Genomic DNA, 18,947 nt, shown 5'->3' on the forward strand with positions numbered 1-18,947 from the left:
GATCAACCTATTTCTGATGCAGATGTACTTGATGTGGAAAGGGCAGAGAATGAGCAAGCTAGAGGTATGCCAAAATGGTTGGTGCATAGTTTGCGTGACAGTAAATTGGATGCACCTTTGTCTAATCATAATCGTTTAGTTTCTCACCATGCATCTTATGCATCGGATTGTTATGCTTTGGCTGTTTCTATCTTATGTGATATAGAGGAACCTATGTCTTTTGATGAAGCATAGAATTTTGAAAATTGGATGGCTACCATGCAATTAAAATATGATGCACTTATAGAAAATGACACATGGACTTTATGTGATTTTCCTCCAGGCAAAAAGGCCATTAGTACAAAGTGGGTTTGCAAGTTGAAACGCAAGTCGGATGGTGAGATTGATCGCTATAAGGCTCGACTTGTGGCAAAAGGCTATGCACAACAAAGGGGCATAGATTATGAAGAGACTTTTGTTCCCACTTGTCATATGACTACTGTGCATTTTCTATGTGCATTGGCAACTCGTTTTGGATGGGATGTACATCAATCAAACATTGTTACCTTTTTCTTGAATGGTGAAATATTATAGGAAGTTTATGTAACGTAGCCTCGTTAAGAAAGCTTTGTATGGGTTGAAGCAGTCACCTCGTTCTTGGTATGAGAAAGTTGACACTCATTTGTTTAAATGAGGCTTTTGTAACATTCCAATAGGAAGAAATTTGTATGTAAAGCGTGAAGGTGATGTACTTCTCATTGTTGTTCTATATGTGGATGATTTGCTAATCATTGGTCTGAATGAGACACATTGTTGAATTAAAGGTTGATTTGAATGCTACTTTTTGTGGAATGATCATATCCTCAGGGCTTGGCACTTCCTTATACTCTATGCGCCAGCTATCATTCACCGCCTCACTCCCAAGGGGGACATGTTACCATACATATGTGGCAGTGATATGTGTGAACACACTTAGGACCGTCGGGGAATTTTTCCCCTCACAAGGAGGTTTTCTCCTCCATGCATTGTATATACGCCCATCACTCGAGGGCTAACTTATCTTTCATTGTGCACTAATCAATACTACTCTCTGTTGCATGCCTTGAGCTTCTTCATCTTCTCCAAGCTGTGTGTGTTTCCTTGCAACCCTATTTCCAACAAATTTCTTCCTTTGGCTAGCTTCCCTCTACGTATATGAGTGCGAGGCCTATTGGGGTAAGCTTAGCTTATTCCCATGTTTCTTTGTCACCTCTACCAATTTTCTCATATGGTCAAGCTACCCTCTACAAACTAAACTATAATTTTCTCTTCATTGCTTATTTGGCTTCAACACTTTGAGCTTGTAGAGGGAGCCTTTCAAAGCATTAAGGTCAACCAAGGGTGCAATACTTCACTCTTACTAGTTCTTTTGAGATCCACATATAAAATAGTCACCAATCTTTTTGTACCACATACACATCCGCTTAAGCTTTGAATTGATTAGCATTTTTTGCATTGTCTTCAACAAGCAAGTTATCCTGCATCCTTCAAGCCTATGAGTTTACCTAACATGACTTCCATTGTTTTTCTTTATTGATAAATATTGGTGTTGCTTTCATGAAATCTTTTAGAAGTTATGGCTTTCCCTTGATGCCAACTAGTTATGTATCTAATTAAACATCATGTCCTTTTGCTTTGAAGCATCTAAAGATTAATCACATACTACATCAAAGATTGTACATTGTGGCACTTACTCGAACAACCCACATGTACATAAATTTTAAGCATTCCAAGGTTGACTAGTAGTAGCTCAACTTTGTAATTAATCTCCCTAAGTATGATAGTTTGGCAAAAAACACAAGGCTGGTTTCCAAAGGTTTACATATTTCAACTTGCCGGATTAAGGATTGATCCTGGTTGTTGATGTTAACAGTTTAGAATGAATATCAAAAAGCGTAGCAGTAATTTTTTGTGTCTAGCATTACTGCTATCAACAGAGACAATTTTAGTACCAATACATAGTTTGTGCTCATTTCTTCTTGTTTTTGTGAGGAGCATCTCCTCTAATCATTTTGTGGTTAAGATATACATGATTACCATCAATGATGTATTAAATAATAGAATTTAACTTCTCTTTTGCTATAGTACACAACTAGAACCCAAATGTAGTATTGTTTTTGTAAGCTATTGTCCTCTTCGTCACTTCGAATAATCAATGGAGGGAGTCGATGGCATAAGCTGGTTTGACACTCATGGCATGCTGGAGCAATATTAAGAAAATGAATTAAGGATATGATTTAGCTTCTTTATTGCAAGTCACTAACCAACTTATGCGATATTTTTGTACAGCGGTCTTTAGTAAGACAAACTTTTGTTATATTAAAATAACCAAAATGTTGCAAATATTGTTCCTCGTTGGAAAAGGATGCACATTGCAGCATTAGCACCTGGACTAGATCCTAGAACTTATCATTGAAACTCAATGTTTTTATAACTTTAGAGAGTAGAAATGAAGCACTCCCTACAATGAGTACATTATGACAACAAATGACAGGCAATTTCACTTATAATCACCAGTTAATGTCATGTAGCTCCATATCCAAATGGTCAAAAAATAAGTCTTCTACAAGTCTTTATATGGCATGTTTTTAGGAAAACAAAAATGATAAAGACTTCAAAAAGTATGGCATAAGTTCAATTCCATTTGTATTGTTGGTCAGTGGTTATAACTATACATCGGCTTTATGGAAATCAAGAACATTCTTTTCTATGTATTTTGATGGCAAAGAAAAGATCAAGAACCAATTTTACAAATGCGACAATGCCAACAAGGCATGTATTGCCAGTTCACAGCCACATAATGGATTAAACATGCTTAGGAATACAAGTAGCTTCTTCCCTCATGTTTTTGCCGTTTCACCAACCTGAAAGGGTGAGAAGACCTCCTGCTTATGATAGAGGTGGGTATATCCGTATTCTTGGCAAAACATGAGCGATTGTAAATCTTCTGGGCTTGTAGTAAATGTTGCCTCTTAGATAGTACATTTACCGGGTTATCAAAAGTACTAGTGCAGGAATGTTATCCTTGAAACAAGTGAACGTCACCTACGAGAGCTGCTCTAGCTTTCAGATAATGGTGCGTTCAGTGTGCGTAATTTAAACATTTCTGTTGGAGACTTTCTCCTTGCTGAGGCTACCTTCATCCCTTGCGCATGGCTGAGTTACAAGTGAGCTTTATGACAATTCAAAGGTTTCCAACAATTTGAGGTGCAATTGTTTACCCTAATAAGTTGAAGACAACTAAGACAATAGTTACAATCATTTCTCTGTTTAAAGCTTCAGGAGATTTGATACATAACATAAATTACAAGATACATAGGACAACTCTCCGGGTAATCAAATGGAAAACAGAAGCCATATTTAAACCTGATGGAGCCAATATGAACTTTACACAATTCCATATCTCTTGCCTATGTCCCAAAGTTGCAGCCATCAAAACAACAAACAAAAGTGCACGCTTGTGTGTGCGTGAGTTTTTTTTTGTGGTAGTGGTTTTGTGTGTGTGTGTGTGTGTGTGTGTGTGTGTGTGTGTGTGTGTGTGTGTGTGTGTGTGTGTGTGCACGCGCGCGTGCATGCGTGGGTGCGTGGGTGTGCGTGGGTGCGTGGGTGTGTGAGTGTGACATTACTAAAAAGAGTGTGTGGGTAATCTATAGATCAATAAGTGAACCAGCCATACGAGAATAATCGATTCTATCCTTTGTAAACTTGGATCTGTTCATGCTACAGTATCAGACTAAAAGTGATGCTGTAACCTTATGGCATTGTAGTAAATGTACACAAGAAAGAGCTTAAAACAAACAGTCAAAGGACGATTGGTATCTTGCACTATGCTAATGCTCATGACACAACTCTCGACTGCCAATCTTGGGATTCAGAGGAGAAGACGTGTGTTAGGTATGCAGTCAAAGCCCACAGGCATAGCATACCTAGAAGTTGGAGGACCATAACCAGAGTCTGCAATGACCCGTTTACAGCGAAAGTCTCTGCTGTTGCCTCCGCCCCTCTCAGCGAATAGAGTAGTCCTGCCACTAGTTGTGTTGCTCGATTTAGCTGATGCAGCCTATAAACCTGCAAAGAAGTAAGGCCTACTCAATATGTTCTTCACAGACAAATAGCCAACATAGCAAAGGTCACTCTCTATCCTTGACCAACAGCAATAATATTTAAACACCAATCTGAGTTGGCACAGAAGCTCTCAAAGCATCACCATTCCCAATGCTTCAAGAGAGAGTGTCCTCTAAAAGACAAAGACAATCCTAGCAGAAAGCATCAGCAAACATAGCAGTGACTTGCTTGTACATGGCAAGATGTACAAATGTTATTTATTTGATTTTTGGACTCATTATGTCCACAACTCCATGTCTCAATCAAGCATATTTGTTTTGCTTTATTGATAATTTAATGTCACCAGAGTTGTTGGTTGCCCCTGCTCTACAGACAAGACTACTCGTACTTTTGCATTGTCTCACATCTTGCTGCTGTTAAGCAAACGGTTTTTTTTGTTTGTTTGACCAAGGACTTGAATTGTGCATTGCATGCCCATAGGTGAAGACCTGTTTCGAATCCTAATCTTTGATAAAACCCCTCCATTCTCAGGATTCTTTTTCTTTCAAGGTTCGAGCATCTTTTTACAGCGGTGTTCAAGTATTCAATTGCCTGCTGGTCAAGGGACGAAAATTCCTTCCCTTAACCTTCAGTTTTGAAGTTTTACCCTTCTGTCCCCCAATCACCTCTTCAAGTCTCAAATAGATAGTTTGCTATCCTATGGAGGAGTTTCTAGAATGACACACCTTTAGCGCAGTCACCAATTTCTCTTTAGTCACCACCCTCATCCATTTCTGTAGGTTGTGTAGACAAATTCTGACCATGCCATGGTACCCCTCGTAACATCTTCAGAGAGTTGGTGCAAGCATCTACCCTTCATGACTGAAGATCATCACCTTGGATCTACTTAAAAAATCTCTTGCTTGAAAGCAGAGACATACCTGTCCCCACCATTACCGTCGACCCTAGCCTTTGGCATCTGACAACTGATGCACCAACTGAGAGAAAATCCCCTCTTACCCAAGCTATCCCTTTTTACTTAAGGGAGAATTTAGATGCTGCATAGAAATACAGGCCAACCATACCATAAATTCTGGCGCTAACCACGTACCTGGAAAATGATAGGGATCAATGGCCAGACAGACCACTTCTTCTCTTGAACTACATGCTCAAACGCATACTGGACTGCCAGGCCAGCAATATAAGGTAGAAGAGCTGCAGCTGCTGCTGGTCCAGTCCAAGGCCATACAATCGCAAATGCTCCAAGTGGTAGCAATACGGCAAGGGACATTGTACCATACGTTGAAATCTTGTAGCCCAAGCTGGCTCGGGTACCAGAATTCCAGGTCAATACTCCAGTAGCCTGTTGAACTTGGTGTGCAACCAGTAGAAAGACGAACACTCCAGCATAAAAGAGGGTTTCCGTGAAGAAAAGAATAAGAAAATCTGGCCAAAACATGGCACTTTAGAAAACCCAACAGCAAACGATAGATAAATTATCCAGAGGTGCCTTTCATACCTGTTACTAGAGAGTCCTCAAGTAAAAGTTCAAAAATTTTCCTCAAAAAAAACGGTGGAAGTACCACAGATGATACTAGAACAGCTGGACCAAGAACCCATAGGACAGAAATCCATGCCTCGTTACTAGTTTGAACTGGTTGCGCTGCCTTTTTTGGAACCTGTTGCTCTATTTTTGGACCAAGGGAGAAGAATGAGACGATACCAGGTCTACCCCTGTTTTCTAAGCTATGCTGTGCAACAGCATCGCCACTGCTGCCTGCATACGCAGGATCGGTAGCAATTCCTTCTGGATCAAGCAATGACTCCTTCTCAGGTTGCAATTTCACACCACTGTTAGAATCATCAGTACTGTCCAGTAAAGCATGGCAAGTAAATCTTCTGTTTTGACTGGATTTGGCAAGCAGCTCATCTGTCCAACCAGAAAGCTTCCTAATCTTGGAAACATCAAAACTGTCATGTTTATCTGCAGTGTCGAATCAAGGCTTTAGTGCCAAGATACCAGAGAACAGTGCACAGGAGTATTAGAGTTACAACAAATATATACACCTGGGTCCAAGCAAGGCCACAGACTTGTTCCTCTTAGGTTAAGCTTTGATATTCTCGACCCCAGCACTGTAGACTGACATCATCAAACACCAAAGAAAGAGTTAAGGAAACTAACTTGAGAGATCTAACAACAAAAGATCCAAAAAAGAAGCAAAAATGCAGGCTGCAAGTACTTTCCAAGAAAAGAAACCAAGGAAAGTAAGTCATATAAACATCTGAAGAAGGTCAACATTCCCGATAATATTCAACCGTCATCAAAAAGAGGGAGGATTGCCTGGCCTGCTGCCCACACCAAAAAAAGAAGAGAGAGAGGTCGCTTGCTGCCATAAAGCAAGAAGAGGGGGTGCACTGATTTTAACCCTTTTGCCAAGCAGATGGCTGCCCACTTATTAGTGGCTGGCCGGTCACTTTAAAGAAAGGTTTGAACCTGTTCAAAACTCAATAAAAACTTCTGAGCTGAAAACTATGCTTACACAAACACACCCCAAGCATCCCTGGATGCAATCTCAGGCACGAACGTAATGCAGACATAGACTCCTTAAAAGCATCTGTTTTCCCCAAAAAAGCAGCCTGCTTTTTTGAAAGCATCTGCATTCTTCAAGCTTCTCAAAACCCATCTTCATTCATGTTCTTGCATCTTTACATGTAACTCTTACCCAGTTCAAATTTCCTCCTCATACCAATGGAATATTCTCAAATCAATGCTTACATCACCCATCTTGTGACGCATTGGGAATATCCATTACCAGGCCTCTCCACCAAACTCACAGAACAACTCCTTCGCGATGCGTCATATGATGGGTGATGTTTGTTCCTGACGGCTTTTGAGTTCTTCTAGATCTACGACTCCTAACTAAACAAATCTCAAGTGCACAAATTTAAATATTCTAATTTACTTACAAAATACCAAAATACTCCATTTAGCAACATCCCTCTTAACTTCTAAGCAGTTGTCCTCAACTATAGTGCTTGTACATATCCTTCGAAAATCTAAAGATAATGTGCTCAATCATCCATTGAGCATCCAAAGTTGAGCAGTCCTTGAACTTTACCAGATACTTCCGTGTAATCTTTCCGGACTTAAGTGGCCGCTTCCGATGATGAATGATGTGCTCCGGTTGGAGTATGTCTTCTGTTTCAGGAGGTTCCTCAACAATAGGCTAACTCGAAGGCGGACTGACATATGGATGAAGTCAACTAACATGGAAAGCATTATGGATCCTCCAATTCGGCGGAACCTCTAATGGGAATGTAACATCATTCACTTGGTCAATTACCTTAAACGGCCCATGGTAACGGCTGGAAAGTTTAACCAACTTCCCCTTATAAGTCGCTAATTTCTTCAGTCTTGTCTTCTTGTCACGTGCACATCTAACCCTATGTGCATGTGGACAAGCTACTTCATGACAAGGGTTCAGTTAGCCTATCTTAGGGAGTGTTCTGGCACTTTTGTGAGTCTGTTCGCAGACCGTGCATGCCCAGGCACTTAGAGTAGATGCATATCCTATGGTTGCACACAGCATGATCATCAGCATCACCATCGGAATCCATCAGAAGCATTTTCCAATGCATGAAACAGATTTTCCATATTTTAGCCATTTTTCACTTATTATTTTTAAGTGACTTCTGTTGGGAACTCGGTAGGGCAAATGAACTAAGCAAATATAAAAGAAAACCGAGTGCTAGTGCAATCTGGCAGAAGAGGAAGCAGTGCACAGGCAAGTCGCTTGCAATAGGCATCTCTCTCTCTCTCAAGCAAGCAAGAACTACCCCCAAAGAACCCTAGCGTTTTCAGCCTTGAAGACCTGGCTTTCCTGCCCTAAACCTCAGCGTTTTCAGTCTGGACAATCAGCATTTTTCAGCAAGAAAGACCAGCGATTAAAGCCAGAAAAATCAGCGTTTTTATACGCAAGCAAACCAGCGTTTTTGATAGCAGCAGATCAGCGTTTTTGTACAGTAGAGTTGGCATTTTTGCAGCAGCAAACTTCAGCGATTTTAGCAGTTCAAATCAGCAGATAAAGCATCGTTTGAAGCCATCAAATGAGCGTTTCCAGCCAGCAATCATTAGCATCGTCGTCGTCGCCGTCGACTCCAACCTAGACACACTTTGCATCAGCATCTTGTACCAGTTTTGTGCAATCAATAGCATAGACCTCTCTCACCGTCGAGAGAGGGGCCCTTGGAGAAGGGTTTGACAACTTGTCTGGTGTCGTATTCTTCTCTCTCTAGCTCTCAGTTTCAGTACCTTCATTCACAGTGTTTATCCACTCTGTTTGTGATCACTTGCACTCTCACATTAAAGGCACAGAAGGCTCTCCCTCCCGTCAGTAAAAGGAACCTTGAGCACAGTTCGGAGCACTCATCTTAAGCAAAGTTCAACATTTACTTCCGCTGCACCTTACATTGGTATCAGAGCTTTGGCAGTGTTCTATATCACTCAAGGAAAGAACCACAAGATCTTTTTTGCTTGTTGCAGTCGCACGTGTAACAAACTGCTGACGTGTCAACCCGCTGAAGAACGGAGCTACCAGCCGAGGAGCCTAAACCCTAGAAGAAGCAGAAGCAGCAACATATTTTCAAAAATTGCCTAACTGCTAATGAAGAAGGGCTTGTCCAGCCTCCCCTTGTTTCTCTTTTCACTCATTGAGAGCGGACCGTGCACTTAGCGGCCGGCCAATCGACGTGAGGTGGGAAAAAGCAACCTTGGTGTGAGCGCAAGGCCACCAAGGGGTGCGCCCGCGGAAAAGAGAGGAGCTCGGATGAAGAGAAGATACTTCTCTAACACGGATTGCAAGCGAAAGAAGAACCTCAAGACCCTCAAGAACCAAGAACCACAAGAACCCAAGTTCCTCGTGAACTTAAGAACCCACGACTTCAGTGTATGGTCATTACCCGAAGCGGAATGGACACTTCGCATGGAGTTGATGAGCATGGCAGTGGCGAAGAAGAATTTTCCCCACCAGGAGGTTTTTCTGACCCTCCCCCTTCCCCATCTACGCCACGGATTGCACCAACTCCTATGGAGGCTTTGGTCAAGTCGATGATAGACATGATGGCACAACAACAAGAAGCAAATCGCGTTGCGATGGCACAACAAGAAAGGAAAGCAGAACGATAGGAAGCCGTGGAGCGTGAACGCCAACAGAGACAAGAAACCTTGGATCGTGAAGCACGCTTGGCGGCCGAGGAACGAAAAGAACGAAAAGCAAAAAGAAGGGAAGCTTTCGAGCGTGAGCGTGATCAAGCGCGCTTGGCGGCCGAAGCAAGACAGGCAGCTATGGAGCATGAGCGGAGCAAGCGCGCATGGCAACCGAAGCGAGACAGGTAGCTATTGAGAGTGAGCGTGAGCAAGCGCGCGAAGCAGCCGAAGCAAGACGAGCGGTCTTGGGGGCCGAGCGCGAGATACAGAGAGACCTACGCATGCAAGAGTTGGTCCGACAAGTTCTCACCTCGAAGTCCAAACCGGCCAAAGATGTTGAGATTCGGACTCCAACCCAGTCAAAGAGAAGTTGACTTTCAGTAAGTATCATGGAAAGATGGATGCTACTGTTATTCATTCTTGGTTGCATCAATTTAATGCTTATTTTGCGACAACTAAGAAGACAGGCAATAGCAAGGTTTTAACGGCAGCCATGTACCTTGCCACTGATGCCATTAATTGGTACCACGCATGGCAAGAGGCCCAGTTGGCCGCGCACCTAGAGGAAGCCGACGAGGACGCGCCCCTTTCCTTCAATTGGGCCGACTTCCAAGACAAGCAAGGCACAGTTTATGCCACCACAATACCTAGCGCGGTTGAAAGAGGATTGGCGCAATCTCAAGCAAAATGTCATGCCAGTCATGTCTTTTTCTAACCGTGTTTTGCAGCTCGGCACCCAATTATGCAAATCGGATGATGAGCGGAAAGAGGCTTTCCTTTTTGGGTTGGACGAATATATCAAGTTTGATGTAGAAGTCTTCAACCCCTCGGATCTCAACAAAGCGGTAGCAATTGCTCTCTCCCAAGAGATAAAGCACAACAAGGGCAAGCCTAAGGAGAACAAGTCGTCTCAAAGTACCTCCCAGACTTCTCAAAACCCTCAGAATGGTAAGAATGGTAACTCTTCTAGCCAATCTTCCTCTAATTCTTCGGAAAAGAACTCTAACAATGAATCTAAGGGTAAAGCTAAAGCACCTGCAAAACCTAAGCTAACCCCGGATGAAAAAGCCGCACAAGGAATTGTAGGAGGATACATAACAACTGAAGAACAAGTGATTTCTGCCAAGGAAGGTAGATGTTATCAATGTCACGTCAAGGGTCACATTAAAAGCTTGTCCTAAGAAAGCCCCACCTAAAGAACCTAAGACACCCACAGCAACCATAAGCACTTTAATGAACCAACTGAATCTTCTCATGTCTCTGACACACACATTGATGAGTCTCTCATGAAGTGTTATGGTCATGTAAAGGGTCGGCATTTTATCATATTGTTTGATCCAGGCAGTATGCATGATGTGTAGTGCCTCTCTTGTTGAAAGAGCCCGTCTAGAGGTTAGTCAGAAATCTCCTCTCGAGGTCTCTGGCTTCGCCCCCGGTATGGACTCTCTCATCATGAAAGAGTGCCTTGATGTGTTGTTTACAGTTCAACAAGCTGCTTTCCGTAGGAAATTTCTCGTGTCTCCTCTTTCAGGATGTTATATGCTTTTGGGCATTAGATGGTTTCGTAAGCATAACCCTCTCATTGATTGGGAGGCCAACACTCTCACATTAAATGCCAAGACTGACTCTCCCATGATCATTCGTGCTGAGGAGGGTCTACATTCTTTGCCTCTCATTTCTCATGTGCAGGTAAAGCGTGAATTACGACGAGGAGCACAAGCGGCATTCATCTATGCTACTCCAGTTTCCCAGAGCATTCAGGCTCCAAACAGGTATTCAGATTTGTTTACCAAGTTTAAGCATCTCTTTTTGCAGGATGATCTTCCACCCCGTCTCCCACCGGAGCGGCCAAAGAACCATCGCATCGAACTTATGGAGGGGGCACAGCCTATCAGCAAGGCTCCCTACCGTTTGAACAAGACACGGGAGGAAGAGTTAGAGAGGCAACTCACGGAGTTGGTGGCTCGAGGATTCATACGTCCGAGTGTAAGTCCTTTTGCTGCTCCAATTTTGTTTGTCCGCAAGAAAGATGGTTCGTCTCATTTGTGTGTTGATTACAGGGCATTGAACAAGATGACCGTCAAGAACACGTTTCCGATGCCTCGCATTGAGTATATCCTTGATAGACTCAATGGGGCAGGTTTTTAGTAAGGTCGATCTCAAGAGTGGATACCATCAGGTACGGGTATTCAAAGGCGACATCTTCAAGACCGCTTTTCGCGCAGAGCGAGGGAAATGGGAGTCTGTTGTTATGCCTTTTGGATTGACAGGTGCTGTGGGTACATTTAATCGTCTCATGGTAGGCCGTTTCGGCGATATGGTTCGCCGAAACGGTTGGTGTATGTGTGTTCATCTTTCTTGATGATATTCTCATTTTTTTTGCATCGTGGGAACAACATGAAAAGGATGTCGAAAGGGTACTAACCCGTTTGGATGAGTGACAGTTGTACATTGCAACTAAGAAATCAGAGTTTTTTCTCACTGAAGTTACTTATCTTGGTTATATCATTTCTCTAGACGGCGTCAAGCTAGACCCCGCAAAGGTGGAACAGGTATGTAATTGGGATTTGCCCAAAACTGCATATGATGTGCGTTCTTTTCTTTGTTTATGTCAAGCGTATGGTTCGCACATAGAGAATTTTGCACGCATTGCAATTTGCCGCACCTATGACTGATGTTTCAAAAGGAGTAAAGACGCACCATCAGCGCGTAGACTTGCCCGAGGCAGCCATTGAGGCTTTCACAGCTCTCAAGGTTGCGGTGACAGAAGCACCGTGTCTTATCCTTGCCTCTTGGGATGACCCCTTTGAGGTATGGACGGATACGAGCAATGTCGCCATCGGCACTGTGCTTCAGCAGCATGGTCGTCCAGTAGCTTTCCTTAGCCGGAAGCTCAATAGTGCAGAAAAGAACTATTCAGTTTATGATAAAGAACTTTTGTCTATCATTCACTCTCTTAAGCATTGGAAGCATTTTATGTATGGTAGAGAGTTCACAGTTCGCACAGATCACCAAGCCCTCCAGTCTATGCCTAGTGCTCATTGGAGTGATTGCCAAGCACGGTGGTCACATTTTTTTGAGCAATTTGGAGGTTTGATTGAGTATGTGCCTAGAAAAACTAACCCTGCAGATGCGTTGAGTTGTAAAAGGACAGATTTTGCCTCGAGTCAAGATCCACAGTTTCTATACAGGGGGTGTCTTTCGACAGCATGAAGAACCAATATGCGGATTCCGAGTTTGGTAAGCAATGGTTGCAGGCACTTGCTTCCCAAGGCCCAAGCAACTATCTCATTCGTGATGGTTTGTTGTCTTTTCGTCAACGTCTATGTGTGTTGTCCTCTCTCAAGCCAACCATATTGCATGACACATGATTCTCTCACGAGTGGGCACAAGGGAATGAACACCACTTTGAAAAAAATAGAAATATTCTTTTATTGGACTAAAATGCGAAAAGATGTGTTTCGTTATGTCACACAAGGCACTATATGTCAAAAGGTCAAAGCTCCTCGGGGTAAGCAGCAAGGCCTCTTGCTTCCGCTGCCTTTTCCCGATGGTCCTTTTCAAGATATTCCATGGATTTTGTGACTAACCTTCCACCTAGTTTGCATTCAAGGAACACTCAATGTTTGACAATTGTTGATCGTTTCAGCAAGTTTTGCATGTTGATTCCTTGTAAGGCCACAGTCACTGCACAAGATGTAGCAGGGTTGTTCATAAAGCATTGGTACCCCCTTTGTAGTTTGCCAAAATCGATTGTTTCAGATAGGGATGTTAAGTTCACGTCCAATTTTTGGCGCGCACTCTTTGAAAATTTTGGCACTAAGTTGAATTTTTCATCAGCTTTTCATCCACAATCAGATGGTCAGACAGAGAGTTACAATCAATTGGCTTTTGATGTTTTAAAGTCATATGTGCATGATCAACAGTCTCATTAAGAGCTCTATCTCCCATTGGTTCAAGCTATTTTGAAGGACTCTTTTTCCTCTGCCATTGGTCGAACTCCGTATGAGGCGATTTTTGGGAATTACAGGTTGGCTCGCTACTGCTGCTCGCACCCCCATATAAGGGAAGTATGTGCCACTTCCCCCAACTTTCCAGCCCCGTTTTCCAGTGATTGCTCGCGTCCCTTGTATTCGGCACTTTCTTATGATATTGATCATTCGTTCGCGTCCCTCATTCTCGTGTCCCTCTTGCGTTCAGTTTTCAAGTTGTGTTCTTGTATGTGCGTTTGCTTGCCTGCAGGTCCCGTTTGCATCGCAGGTGAGCCGACGCGGCCCCGTTTCAGCGACGCCCCGAACGAGGGCGTCACACTTGGTATCAGAGCTTCGGCTCGAGTCCCCGCCGACCCGACGTTGGCCCACGGCCCGTGGTTGTCACCACGTTTTCGGCCCGTTCTGCCTCGTTTTTCCACGTTTGCTCCGCGTTCTCGGCGTTTTCTTGTATGTGCGTTTGCTTGCCTGCAGGTCCCGTTTGCATCGCAGGTGAGCCGACGCGGCCCCCTTTCAGCGACGCCCCGAACGAGGGCGTCACACTTGGTATCAGAGCTTCGGCTCGAGTCCCCGCCGACCCGACGTCGGCCCACGGCCCGTGGTTGTCACCACGTTTTCGGCCCGTTCTGTCTCGTTTTTCCACGTTTGCTCCGCGTTCTCGGTCCGCGGGGCCCCGTTTTGACCCGTTTCACCGCGTTCCTTGCGTGATCGCCCCGTTTTGCCCCGTTCCGCGCGTTTTCTCCACGTTCTTTACAGTTTTTAACCGTTTTGCCTCATTTGACCCGCGTTTCGCCCCGTTTTCACCGCGTTCTTCGCAGTCTTGGCTCGTTTTGCCCCGTTTTGCCCCGTTTTTCAGCGTTTTACCTCGTTTTGCCCCGTCTTACACCGTTTGGGACCGGTTTTCACCGTTTTTGAGCAGTTTTTCGCAGTTTTCGCCGTTTTGGACCCAGTTTCGCACTGTTTCATAGTTTTTCAACGTTTTCAAGCCGTTTTGCACAGTTTGTCAGTTTTCGACATTTTTGAGTTTTTTCTTTTCGGTTTCGGCCACAAAAATACAGGAATGGCTGGAGATCAAGAATATGATGACGGCTACAGAACCGAGCCTGATCTAAATAAGAAGAAGAAGAAAGAAACGAAGACAAGACAGGATGCACAAGACATAGTAGAAAGAAGACTCGAGGCCCGCATCATGGCCTCCGTGGAACAACAAATCAGCCTGATGTCGGCTAACCTGGGGGAATTGATTCAAACACAGCTAGGCCAACGGTACGAAGACCAACCCGGTCCCAGCAATGTCAACACGCGACGTAACACCCAAAGACGGACACGGCCCGAAGACGAAGATGATCAGGATGATCGAAGTGAAAGACGCTACTACAGCCCGGACCGACATCTAGAAGACGAAAACCGACTTGGAAAATTCAAACCCAGTCCCCCAGAGAAATACAAAGGCAACCGCTCCTCACTGGCACTCAACAAGTGGTTCAGCGAGGTAGAAGACTACATGCAGTGGAACAGCATAGGCAGACGCAGATATGTGCAAGTGGCCAAAACCTTTCTGGCCAACGACGCCTATGTCTGGTTCCTCACTGAACAGCAATCTAAGCACTGGGAGGACTGGGAGGATCTACAAAAAGACATGCTAAGCTACTTTGTCCCAGAAAATGAGGGCAACAAAGTTAGAGATTCGTGGCGCGATCTACACCAAGACGGCCACATATCAGACTACATTGTCAAGTACCGGCGACTCATGCTCCAACTCCCATTGATGCACGCAGCAGACAGGCTGCATGGGTTCCTGTACGGCCTTAAGCACTGGGCCCGCCGAGAGGTAGAGAAACAGAGTCCCAACACCTGGGAAGTGGCCGCCAACATGGCAGAAAAGCTCCGAGACTCAAACACCATACCAAGTTTGCCTCCAAACAACCGTCCCAACAATTTTGCACCCAACCACTGGCCTAACCCACCCGTCGGGCAAGGTCGCGGATTTGTACAGAATAACAGAAGCAATGTTACCCGCCCCCCACCGCCCAATCTCCACCCGGGACTAGGCCGCGGAAATGGCGCCTTAGTCCCACGCAGCGTTTTTGCAAGCAACTCCTACAATCACACACCCAACAGTTTTGCCTCCCAGAACTACAACGGCAATAATAACAACATGTCCCCTGACCGCGTGTGGTGCAACGACTGCAAGAAGCATCATGGTCCCTACTACGCTTGTGTACGCACGCGCGATTACGCCTCAACATCATATGGCAGAGCCAACACCATACAAATCGAAGAACCACCCTCCCCCCCCCCAACGAAGAATCGAAGAAACGGCTGACGCTAGCGCTGACCAACAACTTCGGATTGGAGCTGTAGCCCTCCACCCTCAATGCATGGCAGCATCAATCACGGACATTCAGAACTTGTACGTCCAGACAACGATTGGGACCCAGCAACAATGGATCATGGTAGACTCAGGTGCTACACACAATTTCCTGTCCCCTCAGTGCAGCACGTCAAGTCAGGGTAGAGATGGGTGAATTCACATGTCGCCTAGACTTCATAGTGGTCCCAATGGACGACTTTGAGGCCATCATTGGTCTGTCCTTCAACGACAAGTATTTCATTGCCCTTCTCGGCATGAAGGTGGATCAGTTACTGCTGAATAATCAAGGCAAAGCAGTGACAGTGCAAGGCGCCAGACTCACAACGAAGCAAGCATTCACCCATCAGGCGCACACGCAATCCAAAGTCCCTACCACCAACCGCCAAGACCCTGCACAGTTAGCAGCGATGAAAGGAAAACAGAAACTCCCAGAATACTCGTCCCCCAAACTCAACCTCATGAGTGCCAAGCAAGCAGAGAGGGCTCTCAAGAAAGGAGCTCAGGTTCATCTCTGCATCATGCAAGCAAAGGAGCAACCCACAGCAAGGCTCAACTCCATCACCATCGAGCAAGCTAAAGTGGGCGACCCCTCCCTTACCCCCATCCTCCAGAAGTACAAGGATGTGATGCCCCCATAACTCCCCCCTGGCCTACCCCCCCCTCGGCAAATTCAACATGAGATTGACCTCATCCCAGGAAGCACACCCCCGGCAAAGGCCCCCTACCGCATGAACGACACCGAGCTCAAAGATCTCAAAAAGCAACTCCAAGAGTTAGAAGACCAAGGGTTCATCCGACCAAGCAGCTCCCCTTTTGGCGCCCCAGTCTTGTTCGTCAAGAAGAAAGACGGTTCGATGCGACTCTGCGTGGATTACCGGGCTCTGAACAAAATCACTATCAAGAACAGGTACCCAGTCCCCCTCATGGAAGATCTGCTGGACAGACTACAGGGTGCCCAATACTTTACTCGCATCGACCTCCGATCGGGCTACCACCAAGTCCGCATCGCCTCTAAAGACATCCCGAAGACTGCCTTCCGCACCCGCTACGGCTCCTGGGAATGGATAGTCCTGGGGTTCGGTCTCACCGGCGGTCCGGGTACTTTCTGCAGAATCATCCATGACAGTTTCCGCGACATGATTGACGACTACCTCATCACTTACATCGATGATCTGCTCATTTACAGCAAAACCTTAGAAGAGCACCAGAAGCATGTCGCAGCAGTACTCCAGCGCCTCCGGGAACAACAACTTTATGCCAAGCTGGAGAAGTGTGAGTTCGCGGTCCAGAAGATCGAGTTCCTTGGTTTCATTGTCACATCCGAAGGAATTATGGTGGATCCCAAGAAAGTGGACGTTGTCATCAAGTGGGCCCCACCGACATCCATCAAAGAGGTCCGAGAGTTCGTGGGTTTCTGTCAATACACCCGCCGCTTCATCCGCGACTTCAGCAAGATTGCGGCGCCACTGACAGAGATAACCAAAGGCCACAAACCCTTTCAGTGGACCTCTAAAGAAGAAGAAGCATTTGAGAACCTAAAGATAGCCATGTGCAGTACCCCTGTCCTCCGACTTCCCGATTTCACCAAACCCTTTGAAGTCCACACCGACGCCTCCGATGGTGCCATTGGCGGTGTCCTCATGCAAGAACATCAACCCATCGCCTACGAGTCCCACAAGTTCACAGATGTGGAGACCAGATGGACCACCCATGAGAAGGAAATGCTCGCTGTCGTCCACTGCCTCCGAAAGTGGCGACACTATGTCCAAGACAAACACACCAAGGTATACACGGACAACATCTCCCTCAAGTATTTCCAGACACAACCCAAACTCACCCCCAAGCAAGCTAGATGGCAAGATACTCTCGCAGAATACGACATCGACATCATACACAAACCAGGTACTACAAATGTCATGCCAGATGCTCTCAGCCGCATGCCCACCCTCACGGCTATCTCCACAGCAACCAGCACTTTACGCCAACGGATCCTCGACGCCCAAAAAGCTGATCCTGCTGTCCTCCGCATGCTCAACGACCACATCTCTGGGAGAGCGGCAGTGGGTCTTTTTGAAATCAAAGATAACCTCTTCTACGCACATGGAAAAATCTACATCCCCAATGACCCAGAGTTAAAGAAAGACCTCATGTGGGAAGCTCATGACTGCAAGCTAGCTGGACATGGGGGCCAGAAGAGGTCTTATGACAAACTCCATCAACACTACATGTGGCCAAAAATGAAGGACGACGTAATCGACTACGTGCGTACCTGCCCAACGTGCCAACTGGTCAAAGCTCAAAGAGTCAAGCCTGCTGGCCTCCTCCACCCAATGCCAACACCCTCCCGGCCTTGGGACATGGTAAGTATGGACTTCATCGTCGACCTCCCCCCCTCCCACGGCCACACCACCATCATCGTGGTCGTCGACTACTTCACCAAGCAGGCTCACTTCATACCGGCCAAGCCTCCCGTCACAGCCTATCAAGTCGCCAAACACTTCTTCGCCAAAGTATTCAAATACCACGGCCTCCCATTAGCCATAGTTTCTGATCGCGACACCCGCTTCCTCAGCGACCTCTGGCACGAGCTCTTCAAACTGCTAGGAACCCAGCTCCGCTTCTCCTCCGCCTACCACCCAGAAACCGATGGCCAAACAGAAAGAGTCAACCAAGGCATTGAAGACTACATCCGCAACTACGTCAAAGCAGATCAAAAGGACTGGTCCGAATACATAGACATCATGGAATTCCACTACAACAACTCCATCCATAGCAGCACTGGCTACACCCCCTTCGAGCTCTCCACAGGTAAAGAAGTCATCACCCCTCTTGCACTGGCAACCGGCGACGTGCATGCCCAGGATCTGGAATGTGAAGAGTTTTTGCAGCAATGGCAAACACGCATGCAAAGCGCAAAGAAGAGTCTCGAGCAAAGCAAGGTACGCATAGCCAAATATGCCAACCAAAAGAGAAGACCGGCCGAGCTGTTCCAAGAAGGTGATTTGGTACTGGTAAGCTCCCAAAATATCAACCTCCCTCAAGGCCTCTCCCCGAAGTTCAACCACCGATTCTACGGGCCATACAAGGTGCTCAAAAGCTACAACGACATCACCTACAAGCTGGAGCTACCCCCACAAATCAACATCCACAACGCTTTCCATGTAAGTCTCCTCAAGAGGTTTGCACCGGATAGCACCTATGGTCGGAATGTCCCCGAATATGTAAAGGATGGCCCGCCCAATGAGCCGGAGGCCATCCTAAAGTCGCGCTTTGGGCGCCGGGGACAACTATTCTATGTCAAGTGGCGCAACCGACC

General features: G+C 45.7%; 1 protein-coding gene across 1 annotated transcript in view; it reads right to left on the reverse strand.

Annotated features, from left to right (window-relative positions):
- Positions 1-3,691: 3,691 nt before the first annotated feature.
- Positions 3,692-18,947, reverse strand: part of LOC147452043 (uncharacterized) — a 43,300-nt gene continuing 28,044 nt past the window's right edge. Inside the window, exons 2-5 of the mRNA XM_086517869.1 lie at positions 6,130-6,202; positions 5,582-6,046; positions 5,174-5,508; positions 3,692-4,086 (exon numbers count right to left, since the gene is read on the reverse strand). Of these exons, the coding sequence (XP_086373995.1) occupies positions 3,856-4,086; positions 5,174-5,508; positions 5,582-6,046; positions 6,130-6,202 (1,104 nt within the window). The 3' untranslated portion in view covers positions 3,692-3,855. The remainder of the gene's footprint in view (positions 4,087-5,173; positions 5,509-5,581; positions 6,047-6,129; positions 6,203-18,947) is intronic.

This window comes from Adiantum capillus-veneris, chromosome 8 (genome assembly GCF_014529385.1).
Source record: "Adiantum capillus-veneris isolate H3 chromosome 8, ASM1452938v2, whole genome shotgun sequence".
Taxonomy (NCBI): domain Eukaryota; kingdom Viridiplantae; phylum Streptophyta; class Polypodiopsida; order Polypodiales; family Pteridaceae; genus Adiantum; species Adiantum capillus-veneris.